The sequence below is a fragment of the Bos grunniens genome, chromosome X, assembly GCF_055505025.1.
Source record: "Bos grunniens cultivar Pamir isolate PY7600 chromosome X, Bosgru_T2T1.0, whole genome shotgun sequence".
Taxonomy (NCBI): domain Eukaryota; kingdom Metazoa; phylum Chordata; class Mammalia; order Artiodactyla; family Bovidae; genus Bos; species Bos grunniens.
This window is the reverse complement of record NC_141194.1, coordinates 57,678,517-57,693,494: the sequence shown is the minus strand read 5'-3', so window position 1 is coordinate 57,693,494 and position 14,978 is coordinate 57,678,517. Positions and strand designations below refer to the sequence as shown.

Genomic DNA, 14,978 nt, shown 5'->3' with positions numbered 1-14,978 from the left:
CTCCTTACCAGCATCAGTGTCTTTCTATTTATTTACTCAAATGAGGAAGGAATCTACATTTAGATTAAAATTGGTTGCCTGGACTATACGTTCTATTTTGTTCCTTTGTAGATCGCACCACCTTTGAGATTTCCAAGTGGTGGGGCAGACTGCTGGCTATAGGTCTGGATTCAAAGAAGAGGTCTGTGCATGGGCTATGAATTTGAGAGTCTATGACATATAGATGGTGCCTGGAGTCAAGCAAGTAAACCTTAGAACAGGGGGCAGATGACACACCCCTTTCAAGAGATTTATCTTGAATAAAGGGAAGGGCATCAAGGCCCAGGTAGCTGAGTGGACAAGGAAAGGGTGGAACCTCATGAGGGCTCATAAAATATAAATGTGTGTGTGTGTGTATGAATGTCTTAGAAGTCATGTTACTAGCTGAACAGGTGATGACATAAAAACCTTGGATTCTGCTTCAATCCACTTATTTCCGTGTGTGTGTGTGTGTGTGTGTGTGTGTGTGTGTGTTTGCTGACCCCAATTCAAAAGTTTAAGTTTAATCGCATGATTAAACTGATGTGATGTGCTTATATAAAATAGGTGAATTTTGCTATTTTAACTCTCACCAGGCAGTTTCATGTCCAAATTCTGTGGCTGAGACTTGGCAAGTACCTTCCTGTAGACCTTGTGGCTGGACACTCCCTCTTCTTTTTATTTTCCTCTTAAAAAGATGGTTTTCTTTTTCCAGCACATGATTTATCTTTCATCGAAATTTCAGTGTCATCTTTGTGCTGTTTATATATAGACCCTTTCCACAGTAGCATAATTTACACTGGTCTGCTGTCTGTGTCCATCCCACTTCCATCCCTGGGGCACTGCTTTCTCCTTCATAAGTCATTGTTTATTTAAGTCTCTTGTGTCTTTGAATACGAATGCTAAGCTTTATCTTCTTACAGCATCTATCTCTAGGACACCACTGGAAGGGAAGATGACAGAAGAGGGTTTGTCTACCGAAATGTAATAACATTTCATTCCTGTCTCCTTAAGACAGGCAGAAGCAGAGATGGACTATCAAAAGATGCAACAGAACCAGATGTAGAAACAGCCAGAGACAGGACAGCCTGACAGAAAAACAGAGATAGCTGGTCAGGCAGGCTGAGAAAGCCCAACAGATGGACAGACTCAGAAATTGTACCTCCTCCCCCAAAAGAGACAGGTAGAAAGGCATACACAGAAAGGGGCAGACAGAGACAGGTAGAAATAGATGGAGACAGAGACAGGGAGGCAGAGGAAGCCAGGCACAGACAGGGACAAACAGACACCCATTCAAACTAAGGCAAAGAATGATGGTTGCAGACAGAGACAGGGAGACAGGCAGAGGCTGATTGACACAGATAGAAAGACAGAGACAGACAGACCGAGAGACAGAGAAAGACAGACGCACACTGAAAGAGAGCCAACAGACATAGAGATAGTGATGGGGAGAGAGAGAGTCAGAGAGAAACAAGGTTGGGGGTGGGGAGAAAGACAGAGACAGATCGGGACAGAAAGGGAAAGACAAAGACAGACGGATGGAGAAAGAGACACAGAGAGATGCAGATACAGACGGATACAGAAGCACTGGAGAAATACAGAGACAGAGACAGAAACATAGAGACCCAGACACAAACAGATTGTCAGAAACAGAGAGAAACAGAAAGATACGGACAGTAAGACAGAGACAGAGAGTGACGAAGATAGGCAGTCTGAGACAGAGACTGAGGAAGACAAAGACAGAGGTAGATAGAAATTAGACAGGGATGCAGACAGACATCATGGAGACAGAGATAGGGGATGACAGAGAGAGCGGCAGACATACAGAGAGGGAAAAACAGAGACAGGGATAAATCCTCATCATTGTCAAGGACCACGTGGTATCCCATAGGGGTACATCTCCTTTAGTGTGGCGTTTACTTTGCTGTTATTTAGCTTGATGGTTTCCTATAGCGTTACCATGACTGTACTTCGCCCTGCCTCCCCATTTCCCCATGCCTTACAAAGAGGCTAACAAAATGAGTATCAACATGGGAAAAGGTTTCTTCCTCATCCTGAGCAGTCAAAAAGAAAAGAAAAAAAAAAAGAGAAAAAATAGAGACAGGTATTGGATAAATTGCCCAAACTGGCAAATGGCAACAGTCAGGGTTTGTGAGAGTTTAAATGTTTAAATGAGTGTATTTCAGCTGTCACTCTTTGTACATTATTGAACATCTTTCTATTGTAAGCGGCAACAAGCAATTTAAGGATTTAAAGCTCGTTGGGTAGGAAAACAAAAGCAGATCTTTCAGTCAAGGTACACTTGTAGCTAAGTAGTCTCTGAATTTCCCAACTGACGATACCTCTGTTTAGATGAAATGGCATCTTGGCATTCAGCTCAAGAAAAAGTGATTTCAAATTGCTTAGAGAGTTTATATAAAGAAAGTGAAATTCTTACCGAAAAAAAAAAATAACAATAATTTTTACGTTTCAACTGAATCATGACTTACTCTTCTCCCCAGTTATTTTTAAACACAAATAAAATGAAGTCTATTGTTTGTAGTTGGTTAGGTATATGGAATATAAGGGAACACGAGAAAGGGTAGGGGGCTGCAAAATTAAGGGCAAACATCGAAGGATGCAACAGCAGCTTCCTGGTTGAACCATTTCATATAAGTAACTGTCACGTAAATATTACTCTAATACTAGTATGTGGGTTTGGGATAAGGAAGCCTTTAAAATCTCCTTAAAGAGTAAAAGGAATGAATGAATGGATAAAGTCAAAAGTAATTTGTTCACTGAATGACAATGGATAAAATCTAATTGGGAAGAGAAACATAAACCACCAGTAAGGAAAATTCTGATTTCAACTAAGTAAAGCCTTAAATCTGGTGACTGTTTTTTTTTTTTTTTAATTTAAATGTACATTTATTTATTTTAATTGGAGGCTAATTACTTTACAATATTGTATTGGTTTTGCCATACATCAACATGAATCTGCCAAACACCAATAGAGTATACTATTTTTTTAATTTGTTCATCTTGTATTAATTTATCACACTCTTTCCAAGCATGTATTTATTATTTATATGGATTCTTAAATAGAGTTTTCCATTCTTTGACCTCAAAATGACTCAATGGAGGGAATGGGATGGTGACAATTTGTAAGTTAACAGTAATCAGAAACTAACAAATTCAAATCGTGACTAGTGTGCTTCTCCTTTTGTGACAAAAACACTTTTTATCTTACCCTTTTGATTACTAGTGTGGACTTCTCGTGATGCCACTTCCAGATGCCAAATAATTCCCATTATAATTCAAAAGCGTTCCTTTCCAGAGGTTACCAGACCTGTTTTTAAGCGGGAAAGAGTCTTTCCACGTACAATTCCAACGTCAAATGTTTCTGAAGGGCAAAGGCCATCAGCGTGCTTAGAGAGTGCATTCTGGTGCATAAATAATTCATGGCTGTATGCCACAGAAAAAGTCTGTCTAGTACCCAGATGTCCTCATAGCATCAATCTGCCGCCTTCCACTCCACCCCCAATATAGGGTTGTATAAGATTTGAGGCGTCTTTCTAGGGTTAAAATGCTAGGAAAGTCAAAATAAAGCCAAAGTAACATCAAGATACGATATGAAGTCAACTAACCTAAGAATGTTGAGGAACAACCAATAAAGAGAAGATCATCAGTGTAGCCTGGGTGCGTTCACAGAGTGAGAGATCATGGGAACCAAGTACTACACGCTCAGTGGCAGGGAATGGGGAAAGGGAAGCAATCCAAAGGAAGCTAGCGGTAGTAGTGGTAATGAGTGGGGCAGAGTGGCTCTAAACACGCGAACTGAAAGAGAAACCAAACGGTTTCTTTAACATTCCTTTAATCAAGCTAAAGGAAATGCATATTTTAAAAGAGTTTCCCCAACAGTAGTAGAGTAGGTAGGTTCACAGGTTCTCTCTAAAGTCAACTGGTCTTTGACTTTGCAGAAATGATGGGAGGGGGCATTGATGGATGGTAAACCAGGAGGACAGGTTGCCACTTTAACAGCACAAATGAGGTCTAAAGGTGTTGGGGGAGCAGGGCTTTAAAATTTCTCCTCTTCATAGGCTCAGGTAAACAATCTCAAGTATTATGAGCTACAGTTCAACAAAGACTCTGACAGAGGTGGGCCACCAGAGGTGGGCAAGTCCGGTTGGTCCCGCAGAAGGAGCTGGCATCTGGACAAAGCTGGTCGTCCCTGACCCCAGGAAAAGAGCTGCTCACCTCTCTGAGATTTTGTTTTCAGGAGTCCTCACTCAGGAAAACGCCCCTCTCTGGGGAGGTACAGGAAATTACAGGTCACATATATGGGGAAAACCACATCTTCGTTCTCCAGATTCACCACCTCTAGCTCTTCATCCTTTCCCAGGGAAAGCACCTGGAGTTCTGTCTCCTTCCGGAAAATGGCTCTTCCAGCCCTGTCCAAGGAGGCCAGGCGCAAGCGGAACGCGACCTTTCTCTGCCAGAGTAAGCTGACCCCGAGACCGCAGGACTTGTTCAGCGCGCTGCGCTTGAAAATGATGCGCCGGTTGGCATAGCACACCACCAAGTCCCAGCCGACGTTGAAGCCTGCCCACCGCCAGCTGCACTGCTTATCCCTGAGGAGCTGGCCCCCGCACCGCATGCTGGTCCTCTGGAGGTCGGACACGAAGACATCCACGGGCCCGAGGTCTCTGGTCTGCTCAGCCCGGAGGAGGGCAAGCCACTGCTCTTTGTACACTGGGGTCAGCCACGTGGCAGGGATCAGTGCATCCTGGTCGATGATGCGTGCTGACGGCAGGTCGCAGATCATGTAGGCAAGCCGCAGCTGCTGGAACGCTGGCACGAAGGCTCTGCCCTGCTCGGTCTCCAGGAAAGGGGTGCCCTCTGACTCCTGCCTGGACCTGGCAAACCACGAGTCGGCGTCAGGCAGCAGGTCTCTGCGGGGGCCTCTCCATGTCGGCTGCAGCTGCAGGAACATCCACTTTTTCAGCGTCGTGTACACATCCATCTCTACCTCCATCACGAAGAGCTCTGAAGAGGCAATGACCTCTTTCATGAGATCCAGGCTAACTTCTCTCAATAACTCCTCACTATGCTGGGTCATCAGGTTGTCCAGCAGCCACTGAAGACACATGGCCCTGATGTTCTGGAGTCCGTAGCTCTCAGCAGAGCAGTAGTAGCTGCACACGGTCTGATCACTGACCGTCTCCTTCATTATCTCTCCGCACTGCTGAATCAGCTTGTCCAGCTGCAGCATGCTGGCTGTGGCCAGCATGGGGACCACTCGACCGGGTGGGATGAGCACAGAGTTTCGGTACAGGGAACCTAAAGCCTCGTGCAGTGCCTCACAATCAATGTTCTCATCAGGCATCTGCAACTCTACAGTATCCATGGTTGTCTCACGCCACGCACCACTGAACATGCTAGCAAAGTATCCTGACCGGCACAAGTAGACCTTGTGCAAGTTCCACTCCTTCCCCAGGGCACGGATCTGCACGTCACTCCCTTCTCCTCTCAGAAAAAGTGTCTTATAAACGGACTCTAAACTGTCTTTTGCTCGCTTCCTGTGAGGCGCTTTTGTGAGCTGCCCTTCTGGGCCTGTCTTCCGCTTGTGGCGCCCTTGGCTAGTGGTGGGTCTGGCCTCTTCGCTCTCCTCCCCTTCCTCTATCACTGCCACTGCTACCTCCTCGGCCTCCTCCTCCCCCTCAGGGGCACCTGGCTCCTCTGGGGCATGCCCCACTCTGTTCGAGGGCATCTGACTGTTTACTGCTCCCATGGCTTTTACCTCAGCGGTACAGAGGGCAAGCTTCCTCACCAGACGCAGCCGCCACTGGCACTAGCTCAGCCCACGGTGTCGTTGGATACGGCTGATGTTTGTGACGTCATCTTGGACGCCACGCAAAGCCACACCCACGAGGCTTTCCCCTACCCCTCCCACTCCCCATCACAGGATAAGTGCACTCTGTACCAGGAATTCCACTCTGTGTATCTTTCCCTCCAGGGATGATTTCTCTGCGGCTCCCTTCGTAGGATAATGGTGGAACAGAGGACTTTGTGTATGAATTTTCCCCATGAATCTTAAGAACATCATTTCCTCTTCCCCATTTGAAATAATTACTGATCACTCCTGTTTTTGGATAATTACGTCTTGGTTCCAGCTCTGTGCTCTATGCACCTTAATTTCTGTAATTATTTTCTTAGGTTATCCCATCATTTGCGGCTGTCAAAACATTTTCTGTGATAAAAGTGGCAATGTGTGCCCAGTCTTTGCTTTTGTCTCTATTTTAGACACCAGCTAAGCATGTAACAAACTTAAACACTGAAAGAAATGAGGAATGAATGAGATGGAGTTTGATTTTTGAGGAAATTAATAATATTAAATACTGACAAGTGTTATATGCTAAACAAAGTATACGGTGTAGAGAGAGTGTGGACCTTTCAATGATAAGGAAAGTACAATGCAAGGGAAAAAACCTTGAAAACGGTAAGTCTCTCAGGTCATTTGACCTTGCCTAAGTAGAATGTCTGGGGCTTCCCAAACATTCCCAGTGGTAAACAATCCGCCTGCCAATGCAGGAGACGCATGAGGCATGGGTTGGGAAGACTTCCTCGAGGAGGAAACGACAACCCACTCCAGTATTCATGCCTGAAAAATTCCATGAATAGCAGAGACTTGCAAACTAGTGTCCATGGGGTCGCAAAGATTCTGCCCTATTCAAATCATGTGAGTAGAATGTTTACACACTTTGAATAGGACAGGATAACCTTAAGTCACATTTTAAATATTCTCTGTTAGATGGCTATAGAAAGTTGATAAGAAGGTCTATATAATGCTTCAGGTTGAGTGGTGCTTGGCATGAGACAAACATGAATACTGACTCTAGAGTTGTGACAGCTAATGGTGAATGGTGAACAGTGCCTCCAGATTCATGGTCTCCGAAGGAGAAGATTTAACTCGGGACCAAAGACAGTCTCAGTCACTTGGAGCATTGTGTAGATTTAATCTAAAGTGAAAGTGACAGAAAAAGCTTCAGACATAGACGTCAGAAGGGAGCAGGAGAGAACCCACCTCACTACTTTAAGCAAGGCGTTATACACTTCTCAACTAGCTGCTGAGACTAGATAAAAGATACCTCAAGACTTCGAGAATTTTTCCAGACCCTTTCCTGTAACATACCTCCTGGGATGACATCAGCACGAGATTAGCCAGAAGGAACAGGTTAACCCAGAGCTACAGCTGTGGAAGTTTTTACCCAGACCTTCTCCCATAACATATATCCAAAGCTTAAAAAAAAAAAAAAAAAAAAAAGACATGTCCTTGAATAAGAGATACTGCTGCCTACGAGGCCTACATATCTATAGCAAAGAATGTGAAAAAGAAAGAATGTTTATCTCCTCCTTAAAGGGGCCTTAGGCTTTGACTCCTTATCAACCTGCCTAAGTTAACTCTCTCATTTCCCCCTTTTTATTTTAGGAGAATATTGTTGCTGAGGGGAAAGGGGCAGAGAAATCTGTCAGTAACTGCTTCCTGCAGGTGAGGGGCACTGACCCTAAGTGGTTGAAGCAACATATTCTCCTTACCCTTTTACTTAGGGTTTCTGATCCAAGGGCCCCAAGTAGTAAATACACAGTTATATATGTAAGGAGCAAACAGCAAAAAACAGAATGATTACAATGATTGTAGTCAAGATAGTTTTTCACAAAGGAGAGCTTGTAAACCAAGATTGTATCTGTAACCATGGTGGAACATCAGGGGAGTCCATTTTGAAGAGTGGCCAGAATCTCTGCATCACTGTTACTTTGTCTGGGAAGCCATTGTATCCTTTAGAAAGAACAAACTAGATAAGTAGATTAAAAGGCAGAGACCAAATATCAGTAGATGAATTACTGTAATCAGCAGTCCAAGAATAACCTGCAAGAATCAGGTTACATTTGATAGTAACTTTGATCCTGGTCTGGGTAGAGTCAACACTTGGGCTGCCCTATTTATAAGAATGGAGCCATCTGGCATATTCATATACATTTTGAATGTAGGTATAAAAAACCCAGTTAGAAGTAGTTGAAAGAATGAAAACCTGAAATTTAACAGACAAAATAAATCTTATAATTTCTTTTCAGGTGAATGAGTCTATAACCCAGCGTAGACAGGTGCTTGAGGTAGCCAGTTGTCAAAGTTTGTCCAGGTAGGCCTTGGCTTCTTACTGTGGTATTACTGTAAAAGCCAAAATAGTTGTCCCCATTAACAATTTAGGTGCTTTTCTAGGTATGAGAAGATGCAAGAATTTGGGCTCAAGAAAATCTTTACCTGAAAATCTCTAACTATCCAAAGGCCTGTTTTGTCCATTTTTCCAGAACACAGAGCGAGTGCCTAATTTCTGATTTTCACCCTGAACTCCTTTCAGGGGACGTTGAAGGTCAGCAGCTGTAGTGTCCATGAGTTAATCTTTGTAGAGGCAGATAGCAAGTGCCAGTTGCCAGAGCAGGGCCCTTTTATGGCCATGAGTTTGACCATGGTTTGCAGAGCATTTCATTACCATCTTGTTCCATGGTGCTGGGAGGGTTCATTCGCAGGTCTGTCAAAGATCTCACTGATAGGCCACTCAGTGTGTTATTACTGGACTAGGCCCTGTGAGTAACAAAAGTCTCTGGACCACACCTGTCTTACTAGTCTCTTGGTCCAGGAAAATATTCTGTCTTGTTGCTTCTTATATACAGAGTCACACCATTATACTTATGGATTTCATATGGAGCTGCACACCATCATTATATCAGTGGCTCAGTCACACACTTGATGATGTAAGGAACAACACTTCTTGAAGCAGGCAGTATAGAAAACAATATCGTTAGAAGTAATAGTAGAATCATCAGGAAGAACTTCAATCAAGAACTTCTATTAAGTATAGCCCAGTGACATATCCATGTCATCTGATTTCATTTGCTAAATGACTTTCAGATCAGATCAGATCAGATCAATCGCTCAGTCGTGTCCAACTCTTTGTAAGCCCATGAATCGCAGCACGCCAGGCCTCCTTGTCCATCACCAACTCCCGGAGTTCACCCAGACTCACGTCCATCGAGTCAGTGATGCCATCCAGCCATCTCATCCTCTGTCGTCCCCTTCTCCTCCTGCCCCCAATCCCTCCCAGCCTCAGAGTCTTTTCCAATGAGTCAACTCTTCGCATGAGGTGGCCAAAGTACTGGAGTTTCAGCTTTAGCATCATTCCTTCCAAAGAAATCCCAGGGCTGATCTCCTTCAGAATGGACTGGTTGGATCTCCTTGCAGTCCAATGGACTCTCAAGAGGCTTCTCCAACACCACAGTTCAAAAGCATCAATTCTTCGGCACTCAGCCTTCTTCACAGTCCAACTCTCACATCCATACATGACCACAGGAAAAACTATAGCCTTGACTAGACGAACCTCTGTTGGCAAAGTAGTATCTCTGCTTTTGAATCTGCTATCTAGGTTGGTCATAGCTTTCCTGTCAAGGAGCAAGCGTCTTTTAGTTTCATGGCTTCAGTCACCATCTGCAGTGATTTTGGAGCCCAAAAAGATAAAGTCTGACACTGTTCCACTGTTTCCCCATCGATTTCCCATGAAGCGATGGGACCGGACGCCATGATCTTCGTTTTCTGAATGTTGAGCTTTAAGCCAACTTTTTCACTCTCCACTTTCTCTTTCGTCAAGAGGCTTTTTAGTTCCTCTTCACTGTCTGCCATAAGGGTGGTGTCATCTACATATCTGAGGTTATTGATATTTCTCCCGGCAATCTTGATTCCAGCTTGTGTTCTTCCAGTCCAGCGTTTCTCATGATGTACTCTGCATAGAAGGTAAATAAGCAGGGTGGCAATATACAGCCTTGACGTACTCCTTTTCATCTTTGGAACCAGTCTGTTGTTCCATGTCCAGTTCGAACTGTTGCTTCCTGACCTGCATACAGATTTCTCCAGAGGCAGGTCAGGTGGTCTGCTATTCCCATCTCTTTCCGAATTTTCCACAGTTTATTGTGATCCACACAGCCAAAGGTTTTGGCATAGTCAATAAAGCAGAAATAGATGTTTTTCTGGAACTCTCTTGCTTTTTCCATGATCCAGCGGATGTTGGCAATTTGATCTCTGGTTCCTCTGCCTTTTCTAAAACCAGCTTGAACATCTGGAAGTTCACGGTTTACGTATTGCTGAAGCCTGGCTTAGAGAGTGTTGAGCATTACTTTACTAGCATGTGAGATGAGTGCACTTGTGTGGTAGTTTGAGCATTCTTTGGCATTGTCTTTCTTTGGGATTGGAATGAAAACTGACCTTTTCCAGTCCTGTGGCCACTGCTGAGTTTTCCAAATCTGCTGGCATATTGAGCCCAGCACTTTCACAGCATCATCTTTCAGGATTTGAAATAGCCCCACTGGAGTTCCATCACCTCCACTAGCTTTGTTCGTAGTGATGCTTTCTAAGGCCCACTTGGCTTCACATTCCAGGATGTCTGGCTCTAGGTCAGTGATCACACCATCGTGATTATCTGGCTCGTGAAGATCTTTTTTGTACAGTTCTTCCGTGTGTACTTGCCACCTCTCCTGAATATCTTCTGCTTCTGTTAGGCCCATACCATTTCTGTCCTTTCTCGAGCCCATCTTTGCATGAAATGTTCCCTTGGTATCTCTTGTTTTCTTGAAGAGATCTCTACTCTTTCCCATTCTGTTGTTTTCCTCTATTTCTTTGCATTGATCGCTGAGGAAGGCTTTCTTATCTCTTCTTGCTATTCTTTGGAACTCTGCATTCAGATGCTTATATCTTTGCTTTTCTCCTTTGCTTTTCCCTTCTCTTCTTTTCACAGCTATTTGTTAGGCCTCCCCAGACAGCCATTTTGCTTTTTTGCATTTCTTTTCCATGGGGATGGTTTGATCCCTGTCTCCTGTACAATGTCACGAACCTCATTCCATAGTTCATCAGGCACTCTTATCTATCAGATCTAGGCCCTTAAATCTGTTTCTCACTTCCACTGTATAATCATAAGGGATTTGATTTAGGTCATACCTGAATGGTCTAGAGGTTTTCCCTACTTTCTTCAATTAAAGTCTGATTTTGGCAATAAGGAGTTCATGATCTGAGCCACAGTCAGCTCCTGGTCTTGTTTTTGCTGACTGTGTAGAGCTTCTCCATCTTTGGCTGCAAAGAATATAATCAGTCTGATTTTGGTGTGGACCATCTGTTGATGTCCATGTGTAGAGTCTTCTCTTGTGTTATTGGAAGAGGGTATTTGTTATGACCAGTGCATTTTCTTGGCAAAACTCTATTAGTCTTTGCCCTGCTTCATTCCGTATTCCAAGGCCAAATTTGCCTGTTACTCCAGGTGTTTCTTGATTTCCTACTTTTGCATTCAGTCCCCTATAATGAAAAGGACATCTTTTTGGGTGTTAGTTCTAAAAGGCCTGGTAGGTCTTCACAGAACCGTTCAACTTCAGCTTCTTCAGCCTTACTGGTTGGGCCATAGACTTGGATTACTGTGATATTGAATGGTTTGCCTTGGAAACGAACAGAGATCATTCTGTCGTTTTTGAGATTGCATCCAAGTACTGCATTTCAGACTCTTTTGCTGACCATGATGGCTACTCCATTTCTTCTGAGTGATTCCTGCCCACAGTAGTAGATATAATGGTCACCTGAGTTAAATTCACCCATTCCAGTCCATTTGAGTTCGCTGATTCCAAGAATGTCGACATTCACTCTTGCCATCTCTTGTTTGACTACGTCCAATTTGCCTTGATTCATGGACCTGACATTCCAGCTTCCTATGCAATATTGCTCTTGACAGCATCGGACCTTGCTTCTATCACCAGTCACATCCACAGCTGGGTATTGTTTTTGCTTTGGCTCCATTCCTTCATTCTTTCTGGAGTTATTTCTCCACTGATCTCCAGTAGCATATTGGGCACCTACTGACCTGGGGAGTTCCTCTTTCAGTATCCTCTCCTCTTGCCTTTTCATACTGCTCATGGGGTTGTCAAGGCAAGAATACTGAAGTGGTTTGCCATTCCCTTCTCCAGTGGACCACGTTCTGTCAGACCTCTCCACCATGACCCACCCATCTTGGGTTGTCCCATGGGAAAGGCTTAGTTTCATTGAGTTAGACAAGGCTGTTGTCCTAGTGTGATTAGATTGACTAGTTTTCTGTGAGTACAGTTTCAGTGTGTCTGCCCTCTGATGCCCTCTTGCACCACCTACCGTCTTACTTGGGCTTCTCTTACCTTGGGCGTGGGTTATCTCTTCACGGCTGCTCCAGCAAAGCCCAGCCGCCGTTCCTTACCTTGGACGAGGGGTATCTCCTCACCGCCGCCCTTCCTGACCTTCAACGTGGGATAGCTCCTCTAGGCCTCCTGCGCCCAGGCAGCCACGGCTCCTTGGATGTGGGGTCGGTCCTCCCGGCCGCCGCCCCTGGCCTCGGGCTTGGGATTGCTCCTCCCGGCCACCGCCCCTTACCTGAGACGCGGGGTAGCTCCTCTCGGCCATTCCTGCGCCCTGTCGGTGAGTCCCACTCAATCAAGAGTAGGCTCCATTATTGGAGCCACCCTGACCCTGAGAGTCAAATTTGCTCAAGATATTCCATTTGTTCATGATAGTCAGCCTGCTTTGTGAAACTGGTTGAAAGTGAAAGTCACTCAGTCGTGTTCGACTGTTTGCGACCCCATGGACTATACAGTCCGTGGAATTCTCCAGGCCGGAATACTGGACTGGGTAGCCTTTCCCTTCTCCAGGGGATCTTCCCAACCCAGGGATCGAACCCAGGTCTCCTCCACCGCACGTGGATTCTTTACCAGCTGAGCCACACGAGGGAAGTTCTGCTAAATACATCACTTACCTTGAGGAACACAAAATCGGCTGTCTCTAGTTGTAACAAATGATGCTTATTCTCCTGATAGAGGCCGTGCCACAATGAGGTACTATTTGTTATGTAACATCTTATATAACACCCATATGGCATACGCTAACTTATCTTGTGTGTTCAGGATAATTGTTGAGACTCTGTGATATGTTAAACTAAACATTCCAGCAGATCTTGTTTCCCAGAAACGGGTGGGGGAGGGGGGAGGGGTTAGAGAGAGGGGATTATCCAGTAACAGTCAAACCAATTTCTTTTAAAAACTCACCAGGAAGGGCTTCTCTGGTGGCTCAGATGGTAAAGAATCTGCCTGCAATGCAGGAGACCCGGGTTCGGTCCCTGGGTCGGGAAGATCCCCTGGAGAAGGGAATGGCAACCCACTCCAGTATTCTTGCCTGAAGAATACCATGGACAGAGGAGCCTCCTGGGCTATAGTCCATGGGGTTGCAAAGAGTCAGACATGACTGAGCGACTCTCTCTCTCTCTCTCTCTCTCACACACACACACACGAAGAATAACTGACTCCCTATTCATATAGGCTTTGTGACTTGCTATTCTCACATTAGGGAAAATCATAACTAGCAAGGGTGGTCCAAAACTTGTCTTTGATTCTAACAAAAGTCATGTGGTGCTCAAAGGTGAACCCAGCTGGATTCGTTGCCTGGTTTTTATAATCCAAGCCCTTGACTTCAAGTCCTGTTTCAAGGACTAATAATCATTGTGTTTCGTTTGATTACTTGTTTTGCAGTTGGCCAATGCATCCTGTCTGGAGTCTTAAATGCTATTGCACAGCCCGTGTCACACCAGAGTATTCAATGATGCATTCTACTGCAAAAGGAGCAGGAGAGACCAATCCATGTCCTACTACAGACTACATTCTCTAAACAAATTCCTGATCATCAAAATCAGAGCAATGTTGATAATCTAGATAACATGGGTTAATGGCTTGTGGCCAGAAGGGGGTACTAAAAAATATCTCTTGACATTCAGGTTAGGACATGTTATTCTCCCATTAGACATTGAAAAAAATCTCAGGGAATGCCAACTTCAGGTGAGATCATGAGATCTTGGCACTCTGAGATCATGATAAAGTGAGACAAAACAAAGGCCACTTCATGATTTTTTTGTTCCTTAGCACAGACAAAAGCAAAATCACTGTACAAATCACTGTATATCCCTCTCCTAGCTAGTATGAGTGACTGCTAGTTTGGGGGTTTTGTTTTCCCCTTTGCTTTGTTTCTTTGTTTGTTTTCAGCAATTGTAGCTTTAACCTCACTCTAATCTATTCTCTCTATACAAAAGGTTTATTAAGATACTGTCATAGGAATTCCCTGTCTTCCTGACAGTATCCAATCCAGATCAGAGCTCTGCTTCTTTAAAAATTCACCCAAATCACCTAAAACAAGCCCACCTCATTTTTTCTTTAATTTTTTTCTTGAGGTGGTCCCTTTATTTAGTCTTTATTCAATTTGTTACCATATTGCTTCTGTTTTTTTGTTTGTTTGTTTGTTTTCTTTTATGTTTTGGTTTTTGGCCACAAGACATGTGGGACCTTAGTTTCCCCAACCAGGGAGCGAACCCACACCACCTACTTTGGAAGGCAAAGGCTCATCCACCGGACCAGCAGGGAAGTCCCAAGCCCAAATCTCTTAACATCCCTTTTCTATCACCCACGTACTTGTGTGGCCCACAGTTCCTTCACCGTGTATGTTCTCCTTCACTGCAAAGAATAATAAACTCAAATTGTTCAACTACAAATGTGTTCCTGCTGGTCTCAAGCTGGGAGGCATCGAAATATCATATCACGTTAAACCTGATGGCAAAGCAAAGCAGAAGACTCAAATGTATTTGATTTATGTATTTACGTATTTGTATCTAAATGTATTTACAATAACCCCACATGCTATTATTTCTAATGTAAGTTTCAGTTTACAAAGACATTTATTTTGTATCCTTTCAACCAGCGATTTCAAGGCCTAGCGACTGAGAAGAGGGCTAGTATACTGGTGGAGATATTAACAATATGAACAGTAAAAGACCAACCATAAAATATATTGAAAATAGATATTCATGATCGTGGAATGGGAGAAAGAAAGC

At 44.1% G+C, this 14,978-nt stretch overlaps 1 protein-coding gene across 1 annotated transcript; it reads right to left on the bottom strand.

Annotated features, from left to right (window-relative positions):
- Positions 1-3,854: 3,854 nt before the first annotated feature.
- On the bottom strand, positions 3,855-8,811 carry LOC147340489 (germ cell-less protein-like 1). The gene has a single exon (XM_086387596.1). It carries the CDS (start codon positions 5,786-5,788, stop codon positions 4,283-4,285), a length of 1,506 nt encoding a protein of 501 aa, XP_086243722.1. The 5' UTR covers positions 5,789-8,811; the 3' UTR covers positions 3,855-4,282.
- Positions 8,812-14,978: the final 6,167 nt, after the last annotated feature.